This window comes from Pongo abelii, chromosome 6 (genome assembly GCF_028885655.2).
Source record: "Pongo abelii isolate AG06213 chromosome 6, NHGRI_mPonAbe1-v2.0_pri, whole genome shotgun sequence".
Taxonomy (NCBI): domain Eukaryota; kingdom Metazoa; phylum Chordata; class Mammalia; order Primates; family Hominidae; genus Pongo; species Pongo abelii.
Genome location: NC_071991.2, coordinates 64466055 through 64492422, shown reverse-complemented (window position 1 = coordinate 64492422; position 26368 = coordinate 64466055). Strand labels below are relative to the sequence as shown.

Genomic DNA, 26368 nt, shown 5'->3' with positions numbered 1-26368 from the left:
GATAGGACACGTCACAGCCTTCTTGCACTAAGGAACACTAGCCATCAGTTCAGTGTGATGCTTGAGAACCATTATAAATAGCAAAACCATCAACAAAAAGCACAAAAATGAGAAACACTTGGCACTAAATAGACCACGAAAATAACACTTGCTTACAGTATGAGAGCTGAAACAAGAAGGCAGAGTACAGGCCTTGCTGGACCTCAGCTGGGAACGTGTGCATCAGGCAAACCAAATTTTTGGCCACTCTGTGCATGTCCATAAATAACCATGAAAACACCACAAGTATTGACTTGGGACTTAGAAAAAAATATTTAGCAAGGAAGCAGATTTGCAAATACAGAATTTTCAAATAATGAGCATCAACTGTATTTTCCTCTCCTGTGTTGCTTGGTACTTCACTCTCCTGGATTTCCAACTACCTCACTGGCCTCTTGGCAGATTCTTTCTCTTCATCCTAAGCTACATCTTTGCAGAGTCACTAACAGTCCTTGGCCCTCTTCTCTTCTTTACCTACACTTAATTCTTCCTCTTCCTGGGTGTTCTCAGCCAGTCCCTTTGTTTTAATTACCACCTGCCTATAAGTTGCTGCTTTCAAATCCACATTCCCAGCCTAGACCCCCTCTCTCGTGCTTCCATTTTTCATTTTCAGCTTCTTACTTGATCTCCATTTCGAGGTTTAACAGGCATTTCTGACTTCACATGTCTAAATCTGAACTCTGTGTCCTGCAAATCTTGTCTTTGTCCCAGTCTCTCACATCTATAAAAGATACCCTCATCACCAGCTGCTCAACTCAAAACCTAAGAAGTTATTCTTGATTTCTCTCTTTCCTACATTCCTCATATCCAATACATTGGCTTTTTTTTTCAGGAAGACTCTATTAAACAAAGATTATTTTATTATTGCAAACACACACACACACACACAAACTATAAAACACTAGTGTGCACCTGTAGTCCGAGTGTTATGTACCGTCAGTGCCTGCTACTCAGGAGGCTGAGGCAGGAGGATCCCTTAAGCCTAGGAGTTTGAGGACAGCCTGGGCAACACACCAAGATCCCATCTTTTTAAAAAAGGAAATAAACTATAAAGCCCTAAGAAATCTAAATATCCATGCTAGAGAAAACAAGTGCCAATTGAACATCCTGGGTCTATAGTATGCTTGAAGGAGACTGTGACTGATTAGATCCCCACGGTAGAGAAAACATCTTCATAGGCAAACGTGGGCTTACCTGTAACAGCTGTTCAAGTTCTCTCTTCTCAGCAAGAATCATGAAAAGTTCTTCATTCAAGGTGAGGTATACAGTCTGATGCTCTTCAGGTAGGTCAAATTCTCATAATCTAGAGGACTGAATGGAAAGGACTTTTCTTTTTCAAGATAGGTGTCATTGGAGGCAGGAATGGAGGTTTTTGCTTTGACAGTCTTCTCAGTCATGTGTCTAGCAGAGAAAGTTGGTTGTTCTTGTTCAGGGCGTCCATTAATCTGGCCGTTTTCGTTTCCAAAATACACCTAAAATCTGTCTGCTTCTTTTCATGTAGGCCGCCATGATCCTCATCCAGGCCCCCATTCTTCTCACCTTGGCCATGGCAATAGCTTCTTAACAGAACTTCCTGCTTCTATTATTTCTGCTTTTATCCGTTCTCCACAGAGAAGCTGGAGTGTCTTTTAAAAAGTTGAACAGATAATGCCATCCCATGCTTAGATCTTCCAAAGATCTTCTGCTTCTCCTGGAATAAAACATGAACAATGCACTGTAAAAACCCTAGAATATGCCAAATTCTCCAGCCTCATTATTTCTTACCACTTTGGACTTCTTTTGTTTCTGGAACATGCTAAACAACTTTTTTCTGACTCAGTCTCTCCTGGGAGAGATGTTTTTCCTCTCCCTGGAATGCACTTCCTGCTCTTTTTATGGCTGGCTTAATTTCACGTTTTGGATCCCAGCTATAATATCACTTCCTCACAGAAACTTTTCTTAACCACTCTATTTATCTGCACTGGCTCTCCCAACCCATGTTTACTCACCAGTTATTCCGTGGCCTATCCCTCGTTTACTTCCTTCCTAGAAAAACCTATTTTTTTTTCTCCTTGTGTATTGTCTGTCTCCTGCCAGAATCGGAGGACTTATTATCTTGCTCATGGCTGTGTCTCTAGACCCTCACACATAGTGGGCACTCGGTATACATTTATTAAATAATTACATTTCTTATCTGATCTCCTACTGTACAATATTTGGATTGTTTTCAGCTTTTCTATATTGTTACAAATGCTACAAAGACCAGTTATATAGATGAATCTTTGTATATATTACCTTAGGGTGAATTCCTTAAGTTGAATTTGGGGCTGACTATGTATAGTTTTTAAGCTTTTTATCAAATGCTTTTGACTGCTATCATTTTTTTTTTTTTTTTTTTTTTACCCTCCAGTTCCACCTACAGTTACCTTGATTGCCTCAATGGAACTTTTTCATATGAAAGTATTAAAAATACTGAAAGAAGACATAAGTAGCAAGAATGTTTTAAAATACTAATTTCTGACAATAATGTAAAAGATATACTCTATGTTTTACCAGGAAACCTAGATCATTACATTCAATGCACTTCACTCTCATGGCACGTTATTTTTAGTTCTTTTTCTAGTTCTAGCATAAATTTCCTCAATCAAATACTGTGATCGATTTTTTGTGTGTGTAACAAGAGAAAAATGTTGCGCTTCAGTCTCACATTCTAATACTCTTTCTTCAGGTTGACCCTGTATTATGTTGGAATAGGTGTTGCTGCCTTGATTTTTCGTTACATACAGATTTCCTTTTGGATTGTAACTGCAGCACGACAGACCAAGAGGATTCGAAAACAGCTTTTTCATTCAGTTTTGGCACAGGACGTCGGCTGGTTTGATAGCTGTGACATCGGTGAACTTAACACTCGCATGACGGAGTAAGAGGATGATATTGTAGTACATTAGCTTTGTTTTCGTATGTGACATGTAAATGTCCTAACTACATTTATTTGCTTGTTTCAGTGACATTGACAAAATCAGTGATGGTATTGGAGATAAGATTGCTCTGTTGTTTCAAAACATGGCTACTTTTTCGATTGGCCTGGCAGTTGGTTTGGTGAAGGGCTGGAAACTCACGCTAGTGACTCTATCCACGTCTCCCCTTATAATGGCTTCAGCGGCAGCATGTTCTAGGGTGAGTGAGATGGCTAATGCAATATTGAATGGAAGCAGCAGTGTGGACTAAATGACTCACTGAGTTTGTCCAAAAATGGCTTTTCTATTCATTTGCCATGTCTCAAACTACAAAGGGATATTATACACCACAAATACTTTTGATTTTGTTCACCATTAATCCCCTTTCTATCTTCAAGTTATTTGGCTAAAATGAAATGTTTTTAATAACTTACTAACATTGAAAACATTTCTCTTCATTTAGAAGACTAACACAACTTCAAGTGGTAGCATGGATAAAGTATGATGTCATTACACATGTGATGTTTAGTTGTTGCTGTTGGGACAGACTTGTTTGTTCTAAATTCACAGATCAACATGTTATGATTCATTTCACTGGGTAGAATGGAATAAGAAAATCCTAAACAATAAACATCTTTTTATATCATCCTCCTAAAGTTGATGTATATATGTAAGGTTTTTTTTTTGAGGCAAGGTGTCACTTTGTCACACAGGCTGGAGTGCAGTGGTGCAAACACGGTTCACTGCAGCCTCAACTTCCCAGGCTCAAGTCATCCTCCCATCTCAGACCCCAAGTAGCTGGGACTACACGCAACCACGCCCAGCTAACTTTTGTATTTTTTGTAGAGACAGATTTTTCACTATGTTGCCCAGGCTGATCTCGAATTCTTGGGCTGAAGCTATCCGCCCACCTCAGCCCCACAGACTGCTGGGATTGCAGGCCAGTGAGCCACCGCATCCAGCCAAGTTTATATTTCAATAAGGCTTTCAGTTACATTTCAGATTTCTGCTAATATCTATTTTTATGTACTACACAAATATGTTTCAGTTTTTTAAACGAATGTACTTGCATTCTAAATTACATTTTTAGCACTGTTTTGCTGTAAGTATAACACAAAATTGTAATCTTATCTACAGCCTGGTTTTGAAACCAATACTCTGTGAAACCTAAAAACAACAAATGTATCTGTAATATTACTCTTCAAATCATATCTTTTGGCAATTCTACCAGTGTACGTACTCATCTTCTAGATCGGAGGCACAGTGCTTTAAATTTAGCAACACTAATTGTTCTTTATGGAAATCCAATTCATAAAATTTCCAGAGTTTATTTGCTAACAATATAGTAATTCAACCAAACAAGAATTTTCAGCAATAAAAATATTCTATAATGGGCTAATCCCTTAACAATAGGCTTGGAGATTTGGACAGCATGTCTTTACTTAGCATGACTCTGAGTGTTGACTTTGTAGCCTTTATCAAAATCTTCATCCTCAACTTATTTGAAATGAGGAAGGAAATTTCAATAGAAAGATTGCCTGCAGTAAGTTACTAAGATCAGAACCTTAACGTCCACAGAAGAGAAGTAAACAAGGAGTTGTAAAGGAATAGCAGTGGGTAGTCTAAATTCTATTATTGTATTCATTGATCATGAAGAGGAAGCAGGTGAAGGTCAGAGTTATCCAAATGATGCCATACCAGAGTGGATGGTTTCTAGCTTCCTTCAATTCAACTTGACAATTATCTATTAAATACTTGCTAAGTACAAGGCTTTGTGCCAGGTGGTGTTTCCCCTCTAGTGATCTACTATAGGAATAATTATCCTTAGTAAGTGAATTCAGAAAATAATGAGTATTACTCAGCTTCTGCTACTCTCTCCTTTAACAGTTATCCAAGCATGTCTTATATAAAATCAGCTCCTATTATGTGGAATATATATTTTTTAGGTGGATAGACTTGCTATGCAAATAGGCAATAGTTATGAATTCACAGCTCTGAAGGCAGTATCCCCACTGTCCCCTTTTGTGGAACTGTTGTGTTAATTACAAAATTGTAAAAGGATTATTAAATGGGACATATAATGGAGAAAAGGGCATGTGAAATCAGGTAAACCTGTCTAGTCACCAATAGTGATATTTTCCCTTTTCTCTCTGAAATCTTACCTCTTAGTATTTGAAGACAAATTTAAAAATACAGAGATAGAGTTTAAAAAAATACCATTAGGCTACTTAGAATTCAAATTCTGCCTGACTTAAATGCTCAGTACATTATTACTACGCAGAGTCATTTTTTAACTGTGGTTGTGGTTTATTACAGATGGTCATCTCATTGACCAGTAAGGAATTAAGTGCCTATTCCAAAGCTGGGGCTGTGGCAGAAGAAGTCTTGTCATCAATCCGAACAGTCGTAGCCTTTAGGGCCCAGGAGAAAGAACTTCAAAGGTCTGTCCTTTTAAAATAACAAAATATGCTTGGTGTTATGTTCCCCAGTGGCTATTAAGTTGTGTTCTGTTTTTGTAAGGTATACACAGAACCTCAAAGATGCAAAGGATTTTGGCATAAAAAGGGCTATAGCTTCAAAACTGTCTCTTGGTGCTGTGTACTTCTTTATGAATGGAACTTATGGACTTGCTTTTTGGTATGGAACCTCCTTGATTCTTAATGGAGAACCTGGATATACCATCGGGACTGTTCTTGCTGTAAGTCTTGTTTGAGAACAAGGTATCTGGCCTGGATAATCTTTCCTTACCTAGTTTAGCCAAAATTCCTCCTTGAAGATGAATATTCAAAGATGAATATTTTTAATAAACAAATATTTGTTTCCCTCAAATTATCTGTATACACCTTTAAATTATAGTTATGAATTGACAGGATTTATTCATCCAGAATGTTTTAGTGTCCTCATTGTGTCAAGCATCTGCATTCTGCTTTTGAAAGAATCATAATTGAATTCCCCACTGGAAGATACACTGAGTTTTCTTAATCTAGCAGTGAAAAAGGCCATTCTCTTGTGAGACTTTTCCTTTCATCTGGGCTGAGATCAGACAGCATTCTGCATTCACCTTGCTGAATGTCTTCTCTCTGGAAATGGTCTGTAGAGTTTGCACTCACCTCCTCTTCCTCTGTCCTTTCAGCATGTAGTAATTTTAAAAACAGACTACATATAACTCTGTCCAGTATCACAGTTTGGAGACTTTTAAATTCCTAAGGGTTATGTGTTAAATAATAATTTATTCAGTTATCCTCTTCAGTTACAACAATAAACAGATCAGTTGAGGATTAAGAAACATTTGTCTTGAGGAACCAAAATGATCTGCTCTTTATACTTTCATCCTTGTTTGGCCTTTCCATTCTATATAGATTTCTCTTCTTTCCATTAAATTCATCTTTTGAATTTGAGGCATTCATAATTAAGACTTTTAGCTATTTCATTTATTTCATATAAAGTGAAATGTGAGCATGAAGGATTTTTCACTCATCCTTGCTCCTCAATTTATGTGTGGCTGGGTAACTGGCTTACTAAGCCTAAGCATCCTCGTCTATACGACAGGAATAAGAGCTCTTAGCTTGAGAGATTCTTTTCTTATTTGACTTTTTGCAGAGATGAGTCTGTCTTAAAATGGACAGCTGTCCCCTAATATAAAAATTCAAAAACAGTTTGAATGAAAACAGCACAATGTCTCTGAGCCAATGAAATCTACTGAATTTTTCTTTTTAAAGTTCGAGGGGTCACCCAGCAAGCAGGGGAGTGCAACTCACCATGGGGTTTATACATGGCCAGCACACTTCAGTTAGCAGGTTTTTCTGGTCACACATCCCAGCATGTGATAACCACAAGACTATGAGATAATCAAAAGTTGTTCCATATTAGGAAAAGCCCAAGGATACTTGGATTAATCTGTGTTTCTATCGCTTCTCAGCCTTTTGGCTAAGATCAAGTGTAATCTGTGTTTCTTTTTTATTTGGTCATATCTTCCATTCTTTCTTACCTAATTCCTCTAATATCTCTCTGTGAGCCTAAACCAATAATTATATATTACATTCTATTGTCTTTCTTATATAACTGCAGAAAGATAAATATCACTTTGTTCCTGTAGGTTTTCTTCAGTGTAATCCATAGTAGTTATTGCATTGGTGCAGCAGTCCCTCACTTTGAAACCTTCGCGATAGCCCGAGGAGCTGCCTTTAATATTTTCCAGGTTATTGATAAGGTAAGACCTCTTATTGATTTGAAGAATAACTATCATTACTGCAAGAAGGAGATAAAAAAACATACACACTCGTTTTCACTAAAACAATAGGATGGACAAATTTAATGTTGGCTAGTTGTTTATGAGAAAGAGAGACTGCCTTTAATTCTTTTCTAAGAGGAGATTGTGTTGTATTGGAACCTTCATGTCTAACTCAATGCACTTCTAAAGCAGAAAGGAAACTGTCATGGAAGAAAACCATCCTTACACTATTTTTAAAATGTAGAGACTGTCAGTTTACTCCTTTGAAGATTTATAACATTTCCTTTGTTTTTCCAAGAAACCCAGTATAGATAACTTTTCCACAGCTGGATATAAACCTGAATGCATAGAAGGAACTGTGGAATTTAAAAATGTTTCTTTCAATTATCCATCAAGACCATCTATCAAGGTAGGTTAAAACAAATTACACAATTGTGCAGTTTTCTGATATTATCTTCTACTGGCCAAGATCTTCTCTGACATGATTACTTAGGATCACTTTTTTCCAAGATTTTGGCTACTTTGCTTACAGACTTGAGGAGGTAGATAAATAACGGACAAATAACTCTGGATCAACTAGTTCTATTTTGCAGCATTCTTTCTGTATTCAACTGACTAAAGCACTTTCAGCTCCATGAAATTCTTCTACTCTGGATTTGGGAACACACCTAAATGTCTTGGGTTGATGCTGCCACCTATTGGTGGTTCCTAGATGCTACCCCACTCAACATACTCATTTTAACCCCCTCGTCTTTAACCTAGGAGAATTATGCACATGTGCCTTTCCCTTCTTCCTTTCCTGGGGCTTTTACTGCACCAGCAATTGTGGCTAGTACTTTATCGCCTTTACACACATGCACGCACACACACGCATGCACACACACACACACACGCAGTTTATCCTACTCCGTCATTCAGCCTTTGACAAGTTCTTGTGAAAATGTGTGTCTTTTATTGTCTTCCCCCTTTCACTTCATTAGTATATTTACCAAAAAAGTAGTTGTTAAAGACTGCACAAAGTAATTACTAATAAAACACTGGCTCCGTAGAAAAAGACATGATTTTAAGTGAAATAGATAAAATTACTAATGTGATCAATTTCTAATGTCTGTTACAGAATTTGTATAAAGACCTACCTACTCCTACTTCCTTATTTTTTTTCTGATTAAAACTTTGATTGCAATTCTCTTTTCAAATCTCTTTATTTTTGAAAGTTGTTACTTAATTACCAATTACCATTATTGGAACAGTATTGACTTCCATCATTTTTCTTAACTGTACAGTATTTCAAACTACATTTTGCAACTGTATTTGGATTGGCTTCCTAGGGACTTCAGCACCAATTGTGCCATTATATTGCATGGGAAAGTGTTCTTTGGGTTTTAAACAACTATTTTTAAAATGAACTTTTGAAACATAACCCTTTTTGTTAAACTAAAGAACAAAATTTTGGGGGGGTCCACCTATTTTAAATAAATAAACAAATTCTTTCAAGGAATAACCAGAAACCAAATCTGGAGTAAAAGTGCAGGTGTGAGAAGAGGTACTCCTACTGGTGGTCCCCGATTTCTCACCTCCTTCAGAGAACTTTTCTCGGCTTGGCCCTTTGAAGGTTTTATGTTTGGCTTATGCAAAGGGTCCACTGCTTTACAAATGGTGAGATCAAAGCAAGAGAATTCAAGGGGAGATTCCCCTGTTTAGGGCTAACTACATACAGATGCAAGCAAAGATAGGTGAGAATTTCTCAACAGGATCACTGTTGTCATTTTGAGAGGGTAATTATTGTGAGGCTTCACTCACATTGCAGGTCCCTGGCCCACTAAATGCTGTAGCAAACCCAGTCATTGAGAAAATGTTTAAAATGTTCCCTCATGGGTCACCATGAGACCACCAAGGTTTCTAATGATAAACTCTCATCTATCAGGAGCCACTAAGAAACTTTGCCTGCTGTTTTACTTGAGAATATGCTTTGCAGTTATGTTAGTATGTTCTAAGGAGGAGCTTCATTAAATAGCTTGTGAAAATATCTGGCAAGATCTCATTTACTTGTTACAAATTAAGACTTTCATTAACTTGATAGTCAAAATTCATATAAAATATTTTAGTTGAAAATGTGAACAGTTTACTAGTTAATATTCTGAAGTACTCTTAATTTTGTTCTCCTCTTTACATAGAAAGATAATGATAGATTATTTTACCACTATTTTCGGAAGTTATTCAGGCTATTATTATACATGTACATGAAACAAACATAACAAGATCTAAATTTGTTTTTAAGTTCCACAGAAGAATTTGGTTTTGGTTATAATTATATATTCATTTTCTGAAAATGTGTCCATCATCTTCTTATCGTGGTTTTATGATTTTCCCTCCATACATTCCAATAGATTCTGAAAGGTCTGAATCTCAGAATTAAGTCTGGAGAGACGGTCGCCTTGGTCGGTCCCAATGGCAGTGGGAAGAGTACGGTAGTCCAGCTTCTGCAGAGGTTATATGATCCGGATGATGGCTTTGTAAGTGCAGCTAGCAAAACCATGCACAGTCCACCTAATGGAATTTGGAAACACTGCAGGGGGCTCGCAGCAGCTCTTTAACTTTTCATTTTCAACAGTAGAGCTGGGAGAGAAGCCATATTGTTTTCTTTCCTTTGTATTCATTCACTCAGCAAATATTTATTTAGAGCCTACTATGTGTTAGGAACTGTTTCAAGTTCTGAGAATACCTAGGTGAATAAAACAGATAAAAATCTGCCCTCATGAAGTTTACATTCTAATAATCAGAGGCAGACAATAAAAAAATAGGTAAATTATATAGTATGTTAGAAGGGAGGGAATGTTGTGGAGAAAAATAGCATATTAACATCTGTACCCAGCATCTATCAAGAATTTCAAAGTTTGTCCCAGAAGAATGATGTAGAAAACATCTCCACTTTTCTTTTCTTTTCTTTTTTTCTTGGAGCTTACAATGTTGCACTTAACTTTCTCAGCCTTGTAAGTGGCATAGAGGATAAGACAGTGATATTCAAAAGTGATTAATTCTTAATGCTTCTGTTCAAACTTTCAACAGTTATTTTTAAAAGAAAATCTACTCCCCTAGAGCCTGGCTTTATTTAAATTTTACTTCATAGTTTTCATCTGGAGTATCCTAGACCCATGTGACTACATAAATTATTAGATGAGTGTTATGTGTATAAAAGAGTTGCATAGAATATCCATGCCCTGACAGAAAACAAGGGTTGGTAAGAAAGAGAATTTATGAGTTAGAATTATCAAACCCTGGCTTCTGTCACTGGAATATGTTGGGGTAATTGGCAATGGCACCACCCGTGGAGAAGCCAGAGGTCACTTATTATTATGTATAGCAATGAATAGGAGACACTTTTGTCTTTTGCAGAGGTATGAGGTGTTGAAATAATGACGGCTATTTCCTAGAAGAAATTTAAGGGTCACATCCAAAACTGAAGTTTTTTGTATGTGTCTACATAATAACATTTGCGGAACCTAGAGTATGTATCTTTATAATATCTAACTCGTGGATCTTAGAATAAAGATAATCAGATGATCTGGCAAGGTTTTAGGCCAATTATTCTTTTGCAGTTTTGTTGGTGCCCATCTACCAGAAAAAGTCTACAGACAATATATATGCTACAAATATTTTATCAAAATATAGTCAGTCTTTGATTTCTAAAATATGCTACTTCTCAGCTTATATTTTGGTCTAGTATGAAAGACCCTAAAATCAATACAGTAAAAGGCATCACAACATGGTTCATTCTTTGGATTGGCAGATCACGGTGGATGAGAATGACATCAGAGCTTTAAATGTGCGGCACTATCGAGAACATATTGGAGTGGTTAGTCAAGAGCCTGTTTTGTTCGGGACCACCATCAGTAACAATATCAAGTATGGACGAGATGATGTGACTGATGAAGAGATGGAGAGAGCAGCAAGGGAAGCAAATGCTTATGATTTTATCATGGAGTTTCCTAATGTGAGTACACTGTGCAGCCTGTGTCCTTAGCTTATGGTGGCAGCACTGCAATATTCCAATATAAGGTAATGAAACAACAACTAATGCAGAATAGTAGGGGTGTGATTAAATTCTGGATTGTCCTAGAATAAGCTTGTCCAACCAGTGGCACAAGATGGCTTTGAATGAGGTCCAACACAAATTTGTAAACTTTCTTAAAACGTTATGAGATTTTTTTGTGATTTTTAAAATCTTATCAGCTATTATTAATTTTAGTGTATTTAATGTGTGGCCCAAGACAATTCTTTCAATGTGGCCCAGGGAAGCCAAAAAATTGGACACTCCTGTATGAAACATCTGTAGAGAAGAATGCATAGTAACAACCAAAAGAAGAAATGCATCATTGAAAGGCCAGATTGAAAAGAATCATATTTTGTTCTGCAATTGAAAAAGAAAAAAATGAAAGATATGTTAAAGCATAACAAAGAAATATGAAACAAAATCATCAGGCCAAGCTGAGAAATTATGTCTAAAATGTTTATTTGCCAGGCCATCCTGTGGCTGAGAGTGGGAAAGTCATACACACGATGTTCAGATTGGTTCTGTGACAAACCACAAGAAAAACTATGATCATTTTTTGAAGCACAGGAAGCTAACATTGCATAAGAAATGTGAAATCAGGCCGGGTGCGGTGGCTCACGCATGTAATCCCAGCACCTTGGGAGGCCGAGGTGGGCAGATCACCTGAGGTTAGGAGTTTGAGACCAGCTTGGCCAACATGGTGAAACTCCATCTCTATTAAAAAGACAAAAAAATTAGCTGGGTGTGGTGGTGCACACCTATAGTCTCAGCTACTAGGGAGGCCGAGGCAGGAGAATCTCTTGAACCTGGGAGGTGGAGATTGCAGTGAGCTGAGATTGCACCACTGCGCTCCAACCTGAGCAACACAGTGAGACTTTGTGGGAAAAAAAAAAGTGAAATCATATTTGGAAAGCAATATAGTCCCCAAAAGAGTGAAATCATATTTGGAAAGCAATATAGTAAGCTAAAATTCTTGCTAACCAGACTTATGAGATCTTAATGGGTATTTAGAATTGATAGGGTGCTGTAAATCCTTTTTTTTAAATATTTCCTGAAGTATTAGATCCTCAGCATCACCTGAAATTGTTGTGGGGAGCACCTTGTGACATATGAAAGGATGAGATTTGCAATTAAAATACATATAAAATTCCACCATCCCAGAGGGTCACAATAACAGAAATGTTTATTTTAATGGACATATTTCACAAACCACACTTGATGGATTGTAATAATTTTATTCTTGGTTTTTAATTTAAAAAATTTGTTATGCCAGTAATTGTCTCTTGTCCCCATTATTTAGGATCATAATTAGGACATATTTAGGCCAACAAAATCATTAAAGATTTAAGGTGCTTCTTAAATCGTTGGGAACACACATTTCCTTTTGTTGATGTTTTGCTCCTTTCAATGACTTCCTTTCCTTAAAACATCAATGCTCTCATTTCCCACTTAGAATTAGGGAGCTTTCTGGTGCCTCTTAAATCACACCCTGTAAGTTACTACTTGCTTTTACCAAAAGCCAAATACTACACAAAGATGTCCCTTGCTATAAATCTAATAATAAATTCAGAAGATATAACCCAAATAAATTAAAGATAGTAGCTTATCATGATGAAAACTAAATTCCACAGCCATAGCTAACCAGAAAAATGAGGAAACACAATAATGAATGAAAGTTCCAGAAGTGGCTAATTTAGGTAGGCAAAAAATTGGGGAAAGCTATTGTAAAAAAATGTATAACATTACTTCCCGTATAATATACACAGATTTTAAAATTAATGTATAATAATTAGCTGATACTGGTTAGCCTTTCACTCATAAACAACCATGAAATTGGATAAAACATATGAGGCCAAGGGCAGTCATTTCCATGCATTGGATGAGAGGTAATGAAAGACTGATTCCTAACAGAGAGGAATCTCATAAATGTACTCCATGAATTCTGTCTGGGAACACTGAGCTGAAAGGCAAAGATCAAATTTCAGGGCGGCTTGGGCAGCTGGAAAGGTGATAAGAAATCACCTGTGGCGATGAGGCAGGGGCAGAAGCCCATGTCTGTATGGGCATCCCTCAGGAATCCTTGTCTGAGGATAAGACTACCTACCCAAGGCTTACCAGAGCGTGGCTGCCATAAAGCTGCAAGCAGAACACTGGATAGAAGTCAGGCAGTGCTGTGGGGGTGTTGAAAGTGCAGCGCAGCTGGAATGGACAGATCACATTAACACCTTTTTAACACCCCAGGCAAGTAGCTAAAACACCAAAAAAGCCACACCTTAGGAGTCAGGACCACACCTTAGAGTAAGATCTACCTGCCCTAACAAACCCTGAGACCAAGCCATGACAAGATGCCCAGAGGAGAGAGGTTTCGGAGGTTGAGTTCTGCCAAGTTATGTGGCTTTCTACAAATTCACCCCAAGGAAACCTAAAATGAAGATTGCACAAGTTCAAGATCAGTCAGTGCTTGAGTTGCCTACTAGAAACAAAAATCAGCCCTGTTTGTTTTTTTTTTTTTTCAAAAGAAAACAGAACTCAGAGTCTCTTCAACACAACAATCACAGTATTCAGTACATCACTTACAAAAACCAGACATGCAAAGAAACAGAAAAATATGGCCTGTATGCAAGAAACATAATCCTAAATGTTTATTCTTTAAGAAAAGGGCTTCAAAATACATGAAACAAAAACTGATACATCTGAAAGGAGAAAGACAAGTCCACAACTTTAGTTGAGGCCTTCAGTACTTGATAGAACAAGTAGGTGGAATATCAGAAAGAATATAGATGAACAATACTATCAAGCAGCTAGATTTCACTGGCATTTATAGGACATTCCAGCCAACAACAGCAGAATACATTCTTCTCAAGTGCACATGAAACATTCTCTAAAATAAACAATATTCTGGGCCATCAAAACAAAACTGTAGCTGTTTCAAAGAATAGAAAACATAGAAAATATGTTCTCAGACCATAATATAAGTAAATTACACAAATATTTGAAAAATCACAAAAAAACATTTCTAAATAATATATCTCAAAAAAGAAATTTCAAGAAAAATTAAAAAATATTCTGAACTAAATCAAAATGAAATTGCAATGTATTAGTATTTGTGAGATATAGTTAAAGTATTGCTTTGAGAAAAACTTATAGTATTTAATGCTTATTTTCAGAAAAGAAAAAAGATCTACAGTCTGCAAACCTAATTTTCACCTAGAGAAACTAGAGAAGGAAGAGCAAATTAACCCAAAACAAGCAAGACTAAGTAAATAGAAATTACAGTAGAAATCAGTAAAATCAAAAAACTGAAAAACATCAATTATTGAAACCAAAAGCTGGTTCACTGGAAAGATTAAAAAAAAAAAGTATAACTGTAGCAAAACTGAAAAAAGAGAGAGAGAGAGAAGAGAAATGGCCAGTATCAGGAATGAAAGAAGGTACATGACTATTGATTGTAAGGACATTAAAAGGTTAATAAGGAAATATTATCAACAATGTTATGCCTGTAAATTTGACAACTTAGATGAGGGTCAATTACTTGAAAGATACAAACTACCAAATCTCACTGAAAAATAAATAAATAAATAAATAACTTTAGTGTATCTATAATTATTTCAAAAACCAGCCGGGCATTTTTTGAAATAAAGTCCTGTAATCCCAGCACTTTGGGAGGCTGACGCAGGTGGATCACTTGAGGAAAGGAGTTTGTTACCAGCCTGAACAACATGGTGAAACCCTGTCTCTACTAAAAATACAAAAAATTAGCTGGGCGTGGTGGTGCACACCTGTAACCCCAGCTACTCGAAAGGCTGAGACAGGAGAATCACTTGAACTCAGGAGGCAAAGGTTGCAGTGAGCTGAGATGGCACCACTGCACTCCAGCCTGGGCAACAGAGCAAGACTCTGCTCCCCCGCACCTCCCCCCAACCCAAAAAAAGCTAGATGTCTAAATAACGGCAACAGTTACAAATGAAATTAAAATAAAAAGCAGTATTCACAAAGCATCAAAAGACAAAATGCTTAAGAATAAATTTAATGAAAGACGTGCAAGTCTTCTAGTAAAAACTATAATATGCTGATAGACATGAAAAGATCTAAAGAAATAGAAAGTACTTTATTCATTGATTTAGAAACTCCACATTTTTAAAGATTTGCATTCTCTCCAAGTTTATATATAAATATTGTGCTTTATCAATCAAAATCTCACCAGTTTTTATGTGTATGTGTAGAAATTGACATGTTGATTCCAAAATTTATTTGGAAATTCAAAAGACCAACAATAGCCAAAACAATTTTGAAAGAAAGACCAAAGCTGGGGGACCTAAATATCTCATTTTAAGACAGCAATTAAGATCGTGGTAGTGGCATAGTGATGGTTGTGTAGATCAGTACAATAGAACAGAGAGACCAGAAATAGATTCACAAATATCTACTCAGTTAATTTTTGACAAGGCCAGTGGAACTCAGTGGGGGAAAGAAATATCTTTTCAACAAATGGTGCTGGAACAATTGGTTATCAATGTGGAAAAAATAAAATGTGACCTTTACTTTACATCACACACAAAAATTAATTTGCCATAGACCTTGTACCAAAATTGTAAAGCTTAAACTTCAAAAATTAAAACTTATGAAAAAATCTTTGTGACTTTGAGAGAGGCAAAAGTTTCTTAGACTGAAAAGCATTACTATACAAAAAAAGATAAACTGGAGTGTATTAAAGTTAAAACCTCCTTTTTAAAAGACATCATTTAGAAAACAAAAAGGCAAGACACAGAGCACAAGAAAATATTTATAATATACATGTCCGACAAGGACATGAATCCAGAATATATAAAGAACTGCTATAGCTTGATGAGGAGACAAAAAATAGAAATAAAAATGGGCAAAAATTTGAACAGACATTTTACAAAAGAAGAATCAAATGAACAATACATACATTGAAAATATGCACCATTATTAGTCACCAGGGACTCTAAAATAAAACGATAATGAGATACCATTTTACACTCTTAGAATGGCCAAAATTAAAATGACTAACAAATGTAACTTTTGGTGATGATGTAAGCAATTAGATCTCTCATTCATTCAAATAAAAGTGAAATCAGTACAACCATTTTAGAAAGCAATTTGGCAGTTTATTATAATGTTAAACATACACTTATGACTCAGCATTCTATTCCTAGGTATTTATTCAAAAGAAATGAAAACATGACCACAAAAATATCTCGTACATGAATATTCATAGCAGCTTTATTTATAATAGCCAAAAATAGGAAACAATTTAAGTGTTCATCAGCAGTTGAATGAACAAATTGTGATAGATCTATTTTTTCTTTTTTCTTTTTTTTTTTTTTTTTGAGATGGGGTCTCACTCTGTCACCTAGGGTGGAGTGCAGTGCACAGTCTCAGCTCACTGCAGCCTCGACTTCCCAGGCTCCCAGGCTCAGGCAGTCCTTCCACCTCAGCCTCCTGAGTAGCTCATGCCACTAAACCTGGCTAATTTTTGTATTTTTTGTAGAGACAGGGTTTCACCATGTTGCCCAGGCTGGTGTCAAACTCCTGGCTTCAACCAATCCACCCACCACAACCTCCCAAAGCGCTGGGATTACAGGTGTGAACCACCACACCCCGACAAATTGTGATAGATCTAGAGTTGCCAGATGAAATACTGGATTCCCAGTTAAATTTGAATTTCAGATAATGAATAATTTTTTAGCAATATTGCATAAAACATACTTATACTAAAAAAAAATTCATTGCTTTTCTGAATTCAAATGTAACAGCTTTGTGTTTTCTTGTGTGTTGTTTGTTTTTGCTAAATCTGGCAACCCAAGGTAAACTCGCATTGTGTGGAACACTACTTAGCAATAAATAGGAGTGAACAACTGATACAACATGGATGAATATCAAAAACATTATGCTAGGTAAAAGAAACAAGCCAAAGAAGTACATACTGTATGATTTCATTTACATGAAGTTCTAGATCCAGCAAAATTCACGTATAGTGATAAAAATCAAATCGGGGGTATCTACAGGCAGGGTATGGGTTTTGACTGAAAAAAAGTGACATAGGAAACTTACTAGGGCTACAGAAATGTTCTATATCTTTATTGGTGTGGTGGTAACATGGGTGTACTCATTTGTCAATACTCATAGAGTTATATCCTTAAAAGGGATGCATTTTATTGTGTGTAAATTTCTTCAAAAAGCCTGATTTTTTAAATGTGAAGATCAATCTCTGGAAATTAAGGGTTTAGAAACAATACTTAAATTTATCTCCGTGAAGAAATAAACTTTGAATCAGGGACATAACCCAGTAGAATATTACTAGCCGTGTTTCCTGGGTGCTAGAAGTTACCCCTACCACAAATATGGAAGACAAAATATCTACTTTGTTAAAGATAAATTTATTTTAAAACAAATCAAAAGAACACCTAAAAAGTATCTCAAGATGGAAAAAAAGTTTTAGGGGAAAGTTTGTTTTGGTAGTAATTTTTTTTCATGCTGATTTTCAGAGTATCCAGGAAGGCAATTGTGGGTAACATACCAAATTGCTAATAAACACTGCAGAAAATAGGTATTTGTATTACAGTGGTTCTTTTAAAGATTTCAAAGCATTCTAAAAATATCTAAGAGAGATTTGGACATTAGTTTAAATTATTATTAATTTTTCTAAATACATTAGATTATAATGCGGTCTAATTTATTTTAGTCCTAGCCAAATTTTTCTTATGTCCTCTCTTCTTTGGGCTCTTTTTTTTTTACAGCAGTTGTTTTCACAAAGAACAAATCAAAAGACGTAAGCATCCAGAGGCTGAAGTACTAATTAAACTGATATTAAAACACAACTGGGATTGTCATTTCCTGTTCTAACCATTTGATCACGCTGCCTTCTGTTTCTGTGCTTCTTCCCTATTTTTCATTAGAAATTTAATACATTGGTAGGGGAAAAAGGAGCTCAAATGAGTGGAGGGCAGAAACAGAGGATCGCAATTGCTCGTGCCTTAGTTCGAAACCCCAAGATTCTGATTTTAGATGAGGCTACGTCTGCCCTGGATTCAGAAAGTGAGTCAGCTGTTCAAGCTGCACTGGAGAAGGTAAGTGAGCAGAAACGTTTCTTATTTCCATACTCCTGGTTCATTATTGTTTTTAAGTACGAGAAAGTATAGATCTGTAGTAGATGACTCAAGTTCAGAGCCCCCTTTAAGGTATGAAGGCAGGATGTTAATCCACATGAGAACTTATGTGATGGCTATAGGAAGTGGTTTAGAGGAGAGAAGGAGATGCTGTGGTTGGTTGTTGTAAAAATATATACGAGGCTGATACACAAGCAGTCATCCAGTCTATACCTCCATTCCAAGTGGTTTGAACTTTCCACCTCCCTAGAGTGGCCCACCACTATCATCACTATGATAACCATGCCCACCCTTTGCTTCTTCTACATACACCTGTGGGATTCTCTTCTCTGACCACTTTTCTTCTTTAGGATACCCCCAGGTACTCATTTTGATCTAATTTCACCTCAAGTGGAGAATCGCTGACCTTGAACCAGCACCCTTCAACAGCTCTGGCCCCTCAAACCTCACCCTGACCTCCTGCTGACTGTGAGCTACTGCACATACCTCAAGGCCACATGCAGTTGTGGCCCTGCACCAAATTGCACAGCATCTAGGAGGGGAGTTGGCAGTGGCGGTATGAAAAACTATTGAACACTTTTCTCGATGGCCTGACTCCCTTATAAACCAGAGCCTTCAGACCCCTTACAAGGCTTAATGGCACATTTTACTTTGCATTTGCTTGGAAATGAGTTAAGTGGTTTTTTTCTCTAAGAAAATCGCAGGCTTCTTTTTTTAAAATGCTGACTTTATGGAACCAGAAATGGATACTGGCAGGCTAAATGTCCACTGCTTCTTGAAAAATCTCTTAGTTACTATTATTTAGTAGCAAATCAGATTGTGCAAGTTTGAACGCCTGTTTCCCTCCCATGATAACAATGCCACATGATGCTTGTGTGATAAATAATTTTTGTTTACTGTGGACACTTTGGCAATTTGGTTCATCATGGTACAGAAAATACAAAGACAGGACTAATGCTTTATTCATATTTTATACTTAGTAACTAGGACAGGGATCTGTATTTAGACTATATTCAAGCCTCACTCTGTCATCCATGCTTGAGTGCAACCTCTGCCCACTGGGTTCAAGTGATTCTCCTGCCTCAGCCTCCTGAGTAGCTGGGATTACAGGTGTGCACCACCACGCCCGGCTAATTTTTGTATTTTTAGTAGAGACAAGGTTTTGCCATGTTGACCAGGCTGGTCTCAAACTCCTGACCTCAGGTGATCTGCCCACCTTGGCCTCCCAAAGTGCTGGGATTACAGGTGTGAGTCTCTGCGCCTGGCCATTTATATAAGATTTTAAAAAATGTATTGTAATAGGCTCTCCGATTGTTTAGAAGGTTCGATGTTGTGCCCGTAGTCTTTTCATCCACTGGTAATCACTTTAGGTAATCAAAACTAGTTCAGACTTTTAAAATAAACAGTTGCTTGGTGACATGATAAACTAATAAATGTTCTTCTTATTGGTTAGTATGAAACATCTATCGAAAGTGAAAAAAGAAGAATGCAGAATGTTTTTAAACTGATTTCAAAATTACACAAAATAGCAACTGTGAAAAAAATGAAGGCAGGATATGAAAATAATAACAGCTATGTGGCAGAATTATGGGGGAATTTAACTTATTTCAAAAATTCAATTACTGTCCCTGTTTTTCAGCTGTTTAAAGGAGAAAGAGATTAAATCAATGTAGAAATAGGTGTGAAACTGCTTTATGTATGGTTTGCTGGGTGAGGGTAAAGGGTAACCAATAGGATGAAAAATAGCATAGTAAACTAGATTAATCGTATACTCTTCGGTTTATTGGAAAACGGCTTATGGAGAAGGGGAAAGTTCAAATACAGGCAAGGTGATGGAAGCTGTAGCACCATGAGAGCCCTCTCCTCTCACCACCATAGATTGCAGTTATGGAACCAAGCCCTTGGAGGGGGCCCTAGGTAAGAAAGGTAGGACATCCAGCAGGTCTCGTTCCTGATCAGCTGTCTAAGAGGCCCCAGACTCTGTTACATGATACAGCCTAACCCACACAGTTAACAGTTTTCTGCTGCTCAAAATATCCCGCAAGCCACTAACCAACAAAAGAAGACGTAATGAAATGTATCCCTCCTCCCTGGCGACAGAATCTATATCCACTTCGCTCCACAACCTGCCCTCACATATCCCTTCCATCCCCTCCTCTCCATTACTCATTTATCTTCCACTTATACAAAGTTCTAGAACCTGTGAAACTAATCAATGGTATTAAAAAATCAAGTCAGCAGTTTCTTAGGGCAGGGGTGAATTTTAACTAAACAGCAACATGAAGGCACTAACACACTTATCCTCACTTGGACTATTGCAGTAGCTAACTCTGCATCAGCCCATGCCCTCTTCCATCTGTTCTCAACACAGCAGCCAAGTGTTGCTATTCAAATGAAAGTCTGGTGACATCATACTTCTACTTCAAATCATCCAGCTCCCCACCTCACTCTAAGTAAAAGCCAAATTCCTTACAGTAAGCACAAGGCTCTATGGAACTGGGCTCCAAGCTCCTTCTGGAACTTCCCTTCCTACCATTCTCCCCAACAATGCCTGCTTCTTAAACACACCCTCACACTTTTCATCAGCTAACACACAACGCATATGTTTGTTTATTTTGCTATTGTCTCTCTTTCCCCACTTGAAAGTAAACTCTCTGGTGGTGAAGGCTTTGAGTGATTAACTGCAGCATCCCCACCTCTAGAACAATGCTGGCCCTTAATAGACAGCCAACAGATATTGTTGGATGGACTTCGATGAGTGTGATCCAGGATACTTCTAAGACCAGAAATATTCTTTTTTGCTTTCTTTTTTTTTTTTTTTTTTTTTTTTTTTTTTTTGAGACCGAGTCTCACTCTGTCACCCAGGCTGGAGTGCAGTGGCGTGATCTTGGCTCACTGCAACCTCCGCCTCCTAGGTTCAAGCAGTTATCCTGCCTCAGGCTCCTGAGTGGCTGGGATTACAGGCACGCACCACCATGCCCAGCTAATTTTGTATTTTTAGTAGAGACAGGGTTTCACCATGTTGGTCAGGCTGGTCTCAAACTCCTGACCTCGTGATCTGCCTGCCTTGGCCTCCCAAAGTGCTGGGATTACAGGCGTGAGCCACCACGCCCAGCGAGACCTGAAATGTTCTTTTCTGAACTCCTCGATTTAGAATAACTACAAACTAGTTTTGTTTCACTAATGTTCAAGAAGAATTTCTAGCGTCAGTGAATAAAGGTTCATGCCATAGGGTGTGAGTTTCACTCTGCTACTTGTTTTGACCTGGTGTGCCAATGCAGCAGGTTTCCAAGCTGCCCCACTAGTAGGAGACATAGCAGGTGCTCACCTGCAGGCCCCTGGGGAAGCCAAGGAAACCCATACTGATTCTGTGATAGAGCCTGTGAAAGCTCTTTGAAATGTTAAAAGTGATATGCAAATCTAAGGCATAATTATTATTAAGGGAGTTTCAGCCACACCACATCAATGGAGAACCTCTTTGGTAATTATGAAGGAAGAGTTATCATCACAGTATTATTCTTTGAAAATACAGGGTTGCTTTGTGCAGCCCTCATGGGCACGTCTTAACCATCACTGTACTTTCTCCCTATGATGCGCCCTGTTGGTCTTCCTCCGAGACCTCTTACGTTGTATTTATACTACTTAGAGGACTGGACAATAAGGAAATTGGTATATTACATTAAGCTGTGGGCCGCTTGATTAAATTAAGTTCTAAGAAGTGATTATCCAAAGTCAAAGTTAGGTCAGAGTAAATTTTACACACAAACACACACACACACTAATGCACACACATCTTGAATGTCTGTATCAATTAAATATCTCACTCTGTATTTGGAATTTTGAAAAATCATTTATAGCAACACTATAATAGTTGGGAACAGACAGGGAATTTCTCCAAGGGAATTTCCTTGGCTGAAATTTAGACAGAAAATCAAAGGTAACACACAGACTACCTCACGCGAAAAACGTGATTGGATATTTTATAAACCTGCTTAATCAAGCTCACATTTGTAGAGCTTGATGTTAAATTCTAAGCCACTAACTTCTTTTAGGATAATGGTTCTTCTCCTTTGATAGATCAGGGCCCCTTTGAGAATCTGATTGAGAAAGGGAAAAATAAACCACCATAACTCTTTAGAAAAGTATACAAATTCACTTATACAAAAAGACTTACATGTACTCTTGAGGGAGTCAAAGACCCCTAAAACCATTTGTGGGTCCTTATTTTAGATGTAACATAGGAACAAATGGATGATAACAGCTAATCCTCACAAGACCCATATAGGATTAAGACATTTATTCTCCTGTTTTACAGTTGAGCTGTAAAATACACTGAAGCACAGGGAGGTTAAGTAATAGGTAGGCACAGTGAAGCCAGAACCTGGACCACTCATCCTTCTGCCTCATTCTTGTAACCACCAGGCTATACTGCTTCAAGATTACACTGCCAGGAGGTAGAGCTAAAACCGATTCCAGATCAGGCTTCAAACCTTTTAATAAACATAGAATTATCATCTGATCCAGAAATTTCACTTCGGAGTATATGCCCAAAATAATTGAAAGCAGGGTCTCAAAGAGATATTGGTATACTAGTGTTCATAGTAGCATCATCTGCAGTAGCCAAAAGGTGAAAACAATCCAAATGTCTGTTTACAGATAAATGGATAAAGAAACTGTGGCATATACATAAAATGGAATACTACCAGTCTTTAAAAGGAAATTCTGATGATGCTAAAACATGAATAAACCTTGAAGAATTATCCTAAGTGAAATAAAACTGACAAAAAAGGATCCATATTGCTTAAATCTGCTCATATGAGATACATACAATAGTCAAATTCAGAGACAGAAAGTAGAAGAGTGGTTACTAGGGGCTTGGGGGACGGGAAAGTGGGGAGTTAGTGTTTAATGGGTATACAATTTGAATATGAGATGATGAAAAAGTTCTGGAGATGGGTAGTGGTGACAGTCGCACAACAATGTGGTTAAGATTGTAAATTTTATGTTAGGCTTTTTTTTTTTTTTTTTTTTTTTGAGATGGAATCTTGATCTGTCACCCAGGCTGGAGTGCAGTGGCACGATCTCAGCTCACTGCAACCTCCACCTCTCAGGTTCAAGCGATTCTCCTGCCTCATCCTCCAGAGTAGCTGGGATTACAGGCACACACCATCACACCCGGCTAATTTTTATATTTTTGGTAGAAATGGGGTTTCACCATGTTGGTCAGGCTGGTCTCGAACTCCTGACCTCAAATGATCCACCCGCCTCGGCCTCCCAAAGTGCTGGGTTTACAGGCATGAGCCACTGTGGCCAGCCAGGCAATTTTTTTTTACCGAAAAAAGAGAGAGAGAGAGAGAGAGAGAGAGAGAATAGTAATCTAAGCCTGAGTACAAAAGAACAGTGAAGAAAAATTAATAAATAAAAGAATAGTGACAAAGAGGAATTTGGCCTCTCAGAGTCAGAAGGATCCTACCCTTTAAAATAGCTATAATGGTAAACTCTGTATTATGCATATTTTTCCACAATTTTAAAAACAAAACACAACTAGCCTTTTTTCGAAAACCACACTCACACTGTCTTCTTGGGAAAGAAATTCAAACCATACTCCAAATTGAAGCTCTCATGTGGGTTAAACCCACTTTTGTTCCCGTAAGTTGTTTATTTTTATACTATTGTATAAATAACTAGTAGAATTCTCTTTTATAAATTTAGGTCACTGTTACTTAGCAGGACATTCCAAGGTTTTTTAAAGAATATAGTAAAAGGTCTTCTAAGATATAATAAAATATTTTTCCATGATATGGATAAGCATCTTGGTGATTTTTGTAAATAAAAATTATTCCTAAGCCTTTCCCTCCTCCCAAAATAAGGAAAATGCCTATAGAAGATACTGATTTTCCTAAGTGCTATCAAATAAGTGATCTCAATGTATTATTTATCAAGAATAAAAATAGGTAAGGTATTATGCCCTTATGGAAAAAAAATAAACTAATTATTGCAGCATTTTCTCTTCTTACCCACCATTTACTTCATCATTTATTTTTTATTGTAAATTTCTCCACAAATACTTAAATGATTAGCTTGTTAATAAAGTTAAGTAAAGCTGGGTGTGGTGGTTCACACTGTAATCCCAGCTACTTGGGAGGCTACGGTGGGAGAATCATGTGAGACCAGGAGCTCAATACCAGCTGGGCAACATAGCAAGACCTTGTCTGTAAATAAAATAATAAAATGATTTTTAAAAAGTTCAATGAAGAGAAAAGGTATTAAATGATGATAAATAATTTTATGTTATCTCTAATTCTTAACTTCCATGTTAACTTATTTAGAAGTGACAATGAAGAGATTCCAGGCCATAAAAAGAAACATTTTACCATTATTATGTTATTATTTCACGTTCCTAATTAGGTAGTACACGTGGGTTCATTTTAACAGAGTTTAGATTTTGAAAGTGTTTCTTTTCTAAAGGGTCTGAACCCAAGCATTCATGCATTCACATGAGTAGATTTCTGCAAGCTGGAAAGAGGGGGCAAGGAGCAGGTGAGTCACCCATTAAAAGCGACTTCTAAGTTCCTGATATTTTGCTATTTGTCATCCTCCTTGACAAAAAAGAAAGCATTCTCGGACCAGTGAGGTGGTCTGACAGTAACCCCACATTCCTGAGCCCTGGAACCCATGTCAACCCGGAAGAACACTAAGCCAATTGGCTTTCAACATCACAGTCAGGTAGTCAAGAAACAAAAGGCCTGTGTTTCCCTTTCAACTACCATGGTGTCCTTATTATAAAAGATGACCAGCTAAAATTTGATAACCTAAAAGAAAAGACACTGAAGAGTAGTGAGAAGTTCTCAGACTGTATTCTTGGAGTACTAGGGTACTAGGGTCTCCAAGGAGCCTCTCAAAGAGTGACAGAGGTGGGGAGGTGAGGTGGACAAACAGGTAGGGATGTACCCCCAACTCCCCTGCCAATTCAAGCAATGCAGCGATCCATTTATCTGGATGAGATAGAGATGGATAGATAGATAGATAGATAGATGATAGATAGATAGATAGATAGATAGATAGATAGATACATAGATACATAGATACATAGATACATAATACATAGATACATAGATACATATAGATATAGATATATAAGCTTCCAGATGAGCTTTTATTTGTTGAAAGGATTTTGCAGTTTAAAAAAAAAAAAAAAAAAGCTGGGCCAGGCATGGTGGCTCATGCCTGCAATCCCAGAACTTTGGAAGGCAGAGACAGGCAGATCACCTAAGGTCGGGAGTTTGAGACCAGCCTGACCAACATGGAGAAACCCCGTCTCTATTAAAAATACAAAAATTAGCCAGGCGTGGTGGCACATGCCTGCAATCCCAGCTACTCGAGCGGCTGTGGCATGAGAATCGCTTGAACCCAGGAGGTGGAGGTTGTGGTGAGCCGAGATCACGCCATTGCACTCCAGCCTGGGCAACAAGAGTGAAACTCCGTCTCAAAAAACAAACAAACAAAAAAAACAAACAAAAAAAGGTTGACGATAACAGCACTACATCATGGAGCACATGTCACCGATGAGCCCCAAATCCAACTGAGGCAACCTTCTGGAAGGCAGTGAGTGGGAACTTGTGTTCTCCTAGGTTTTCTATGCCACACTTGCCCCCAGGATACTAGAACTCTCTGTGCTGACACGCTTCTCCAGAAAGTGTATTATGCCTGGTAATGGACCCTCTCAAATGCTCAAGGCTTTGTATTATTTTCCTTTCTTTTCCTGCTGCCCTCTATGGTTATGGCAAGTCCCATAACCATCACTGGTGAGAATCTAGCTGATCTCCTCAGGTCCGTGTCTCTGCCTAGCAATTCTGGGAGGGATGTTTTAAAGCACCCTCTTTTTCAAAGTCCAAGATAATGACCTGGTGATGTATGGCTGTGCATGGAATTGTAAAGTAATCTGAAAAATGTCAGCAAAGTGTCAAGTAGAGACCTGTCT

At 37.5% G+C, this 26368-nt stretch overlaps 2 protein-coding genes across 2 annotated transcripts in view; one reads left to right on the top strand and one right to left on the bottom strand.

Annotated features, from left to right (window-relative positions):
* SP8 (Sp8 transcription factor) overlaps window positions 1–26368 on the bottom strand; it is a 203312-nt gene that overhangs the window by 58121 nt on the left and 118823 nt on the right. Inside the window, exon 5 of the transcript XR_008527006.1 lies at window positions 1234–1729. The gene's annotated coding sequence lies outside the window, so the exon portion shown is untranslated. The remainder of the gene's footprint in view (window positions 1–1233; window positions 1730–26368) is intronic.
* Window positions 1–26368, top strand: part of ABCB5 (ATP binding cassette subfamily B member 5) — a 145530-nt gene that overhangs the window by 30296 nt on the left and 88866 nt on the right. Inside the window, exons 6-14 of the mRNA XM_002818171.3 lie at window positions 2747–2938; window positions 3024–3195; window positions 5292–5416; window positions 5496–5673; window positions 7072–7185; window positions 7505–7615; window positions 9594–9719; window positions 10994–11197; window positions 18178–18348. Of these exons, the coding sequence (XP_002818217.3) occupies window positions 2747–2938; window positions 3024–3195; window positions 5292–5416; window positions 5496–5673; window positions 7072–7185; window positions 7505–7615; window positions 9594–9719; window positions 10994–11197; window positions 18178–18348 (1393 nt within the window). The remainder of the gene's footprint in view (window positions 1–2746; window positions 2939–3023; window positions 3196–5291; window positions 5417–5495; window positions 5674–7071; window positions 7186–7504; window positions 7616–9593; window positions 9720–10993; window positions 11198–18177; window positions 18349–26368) is intronic.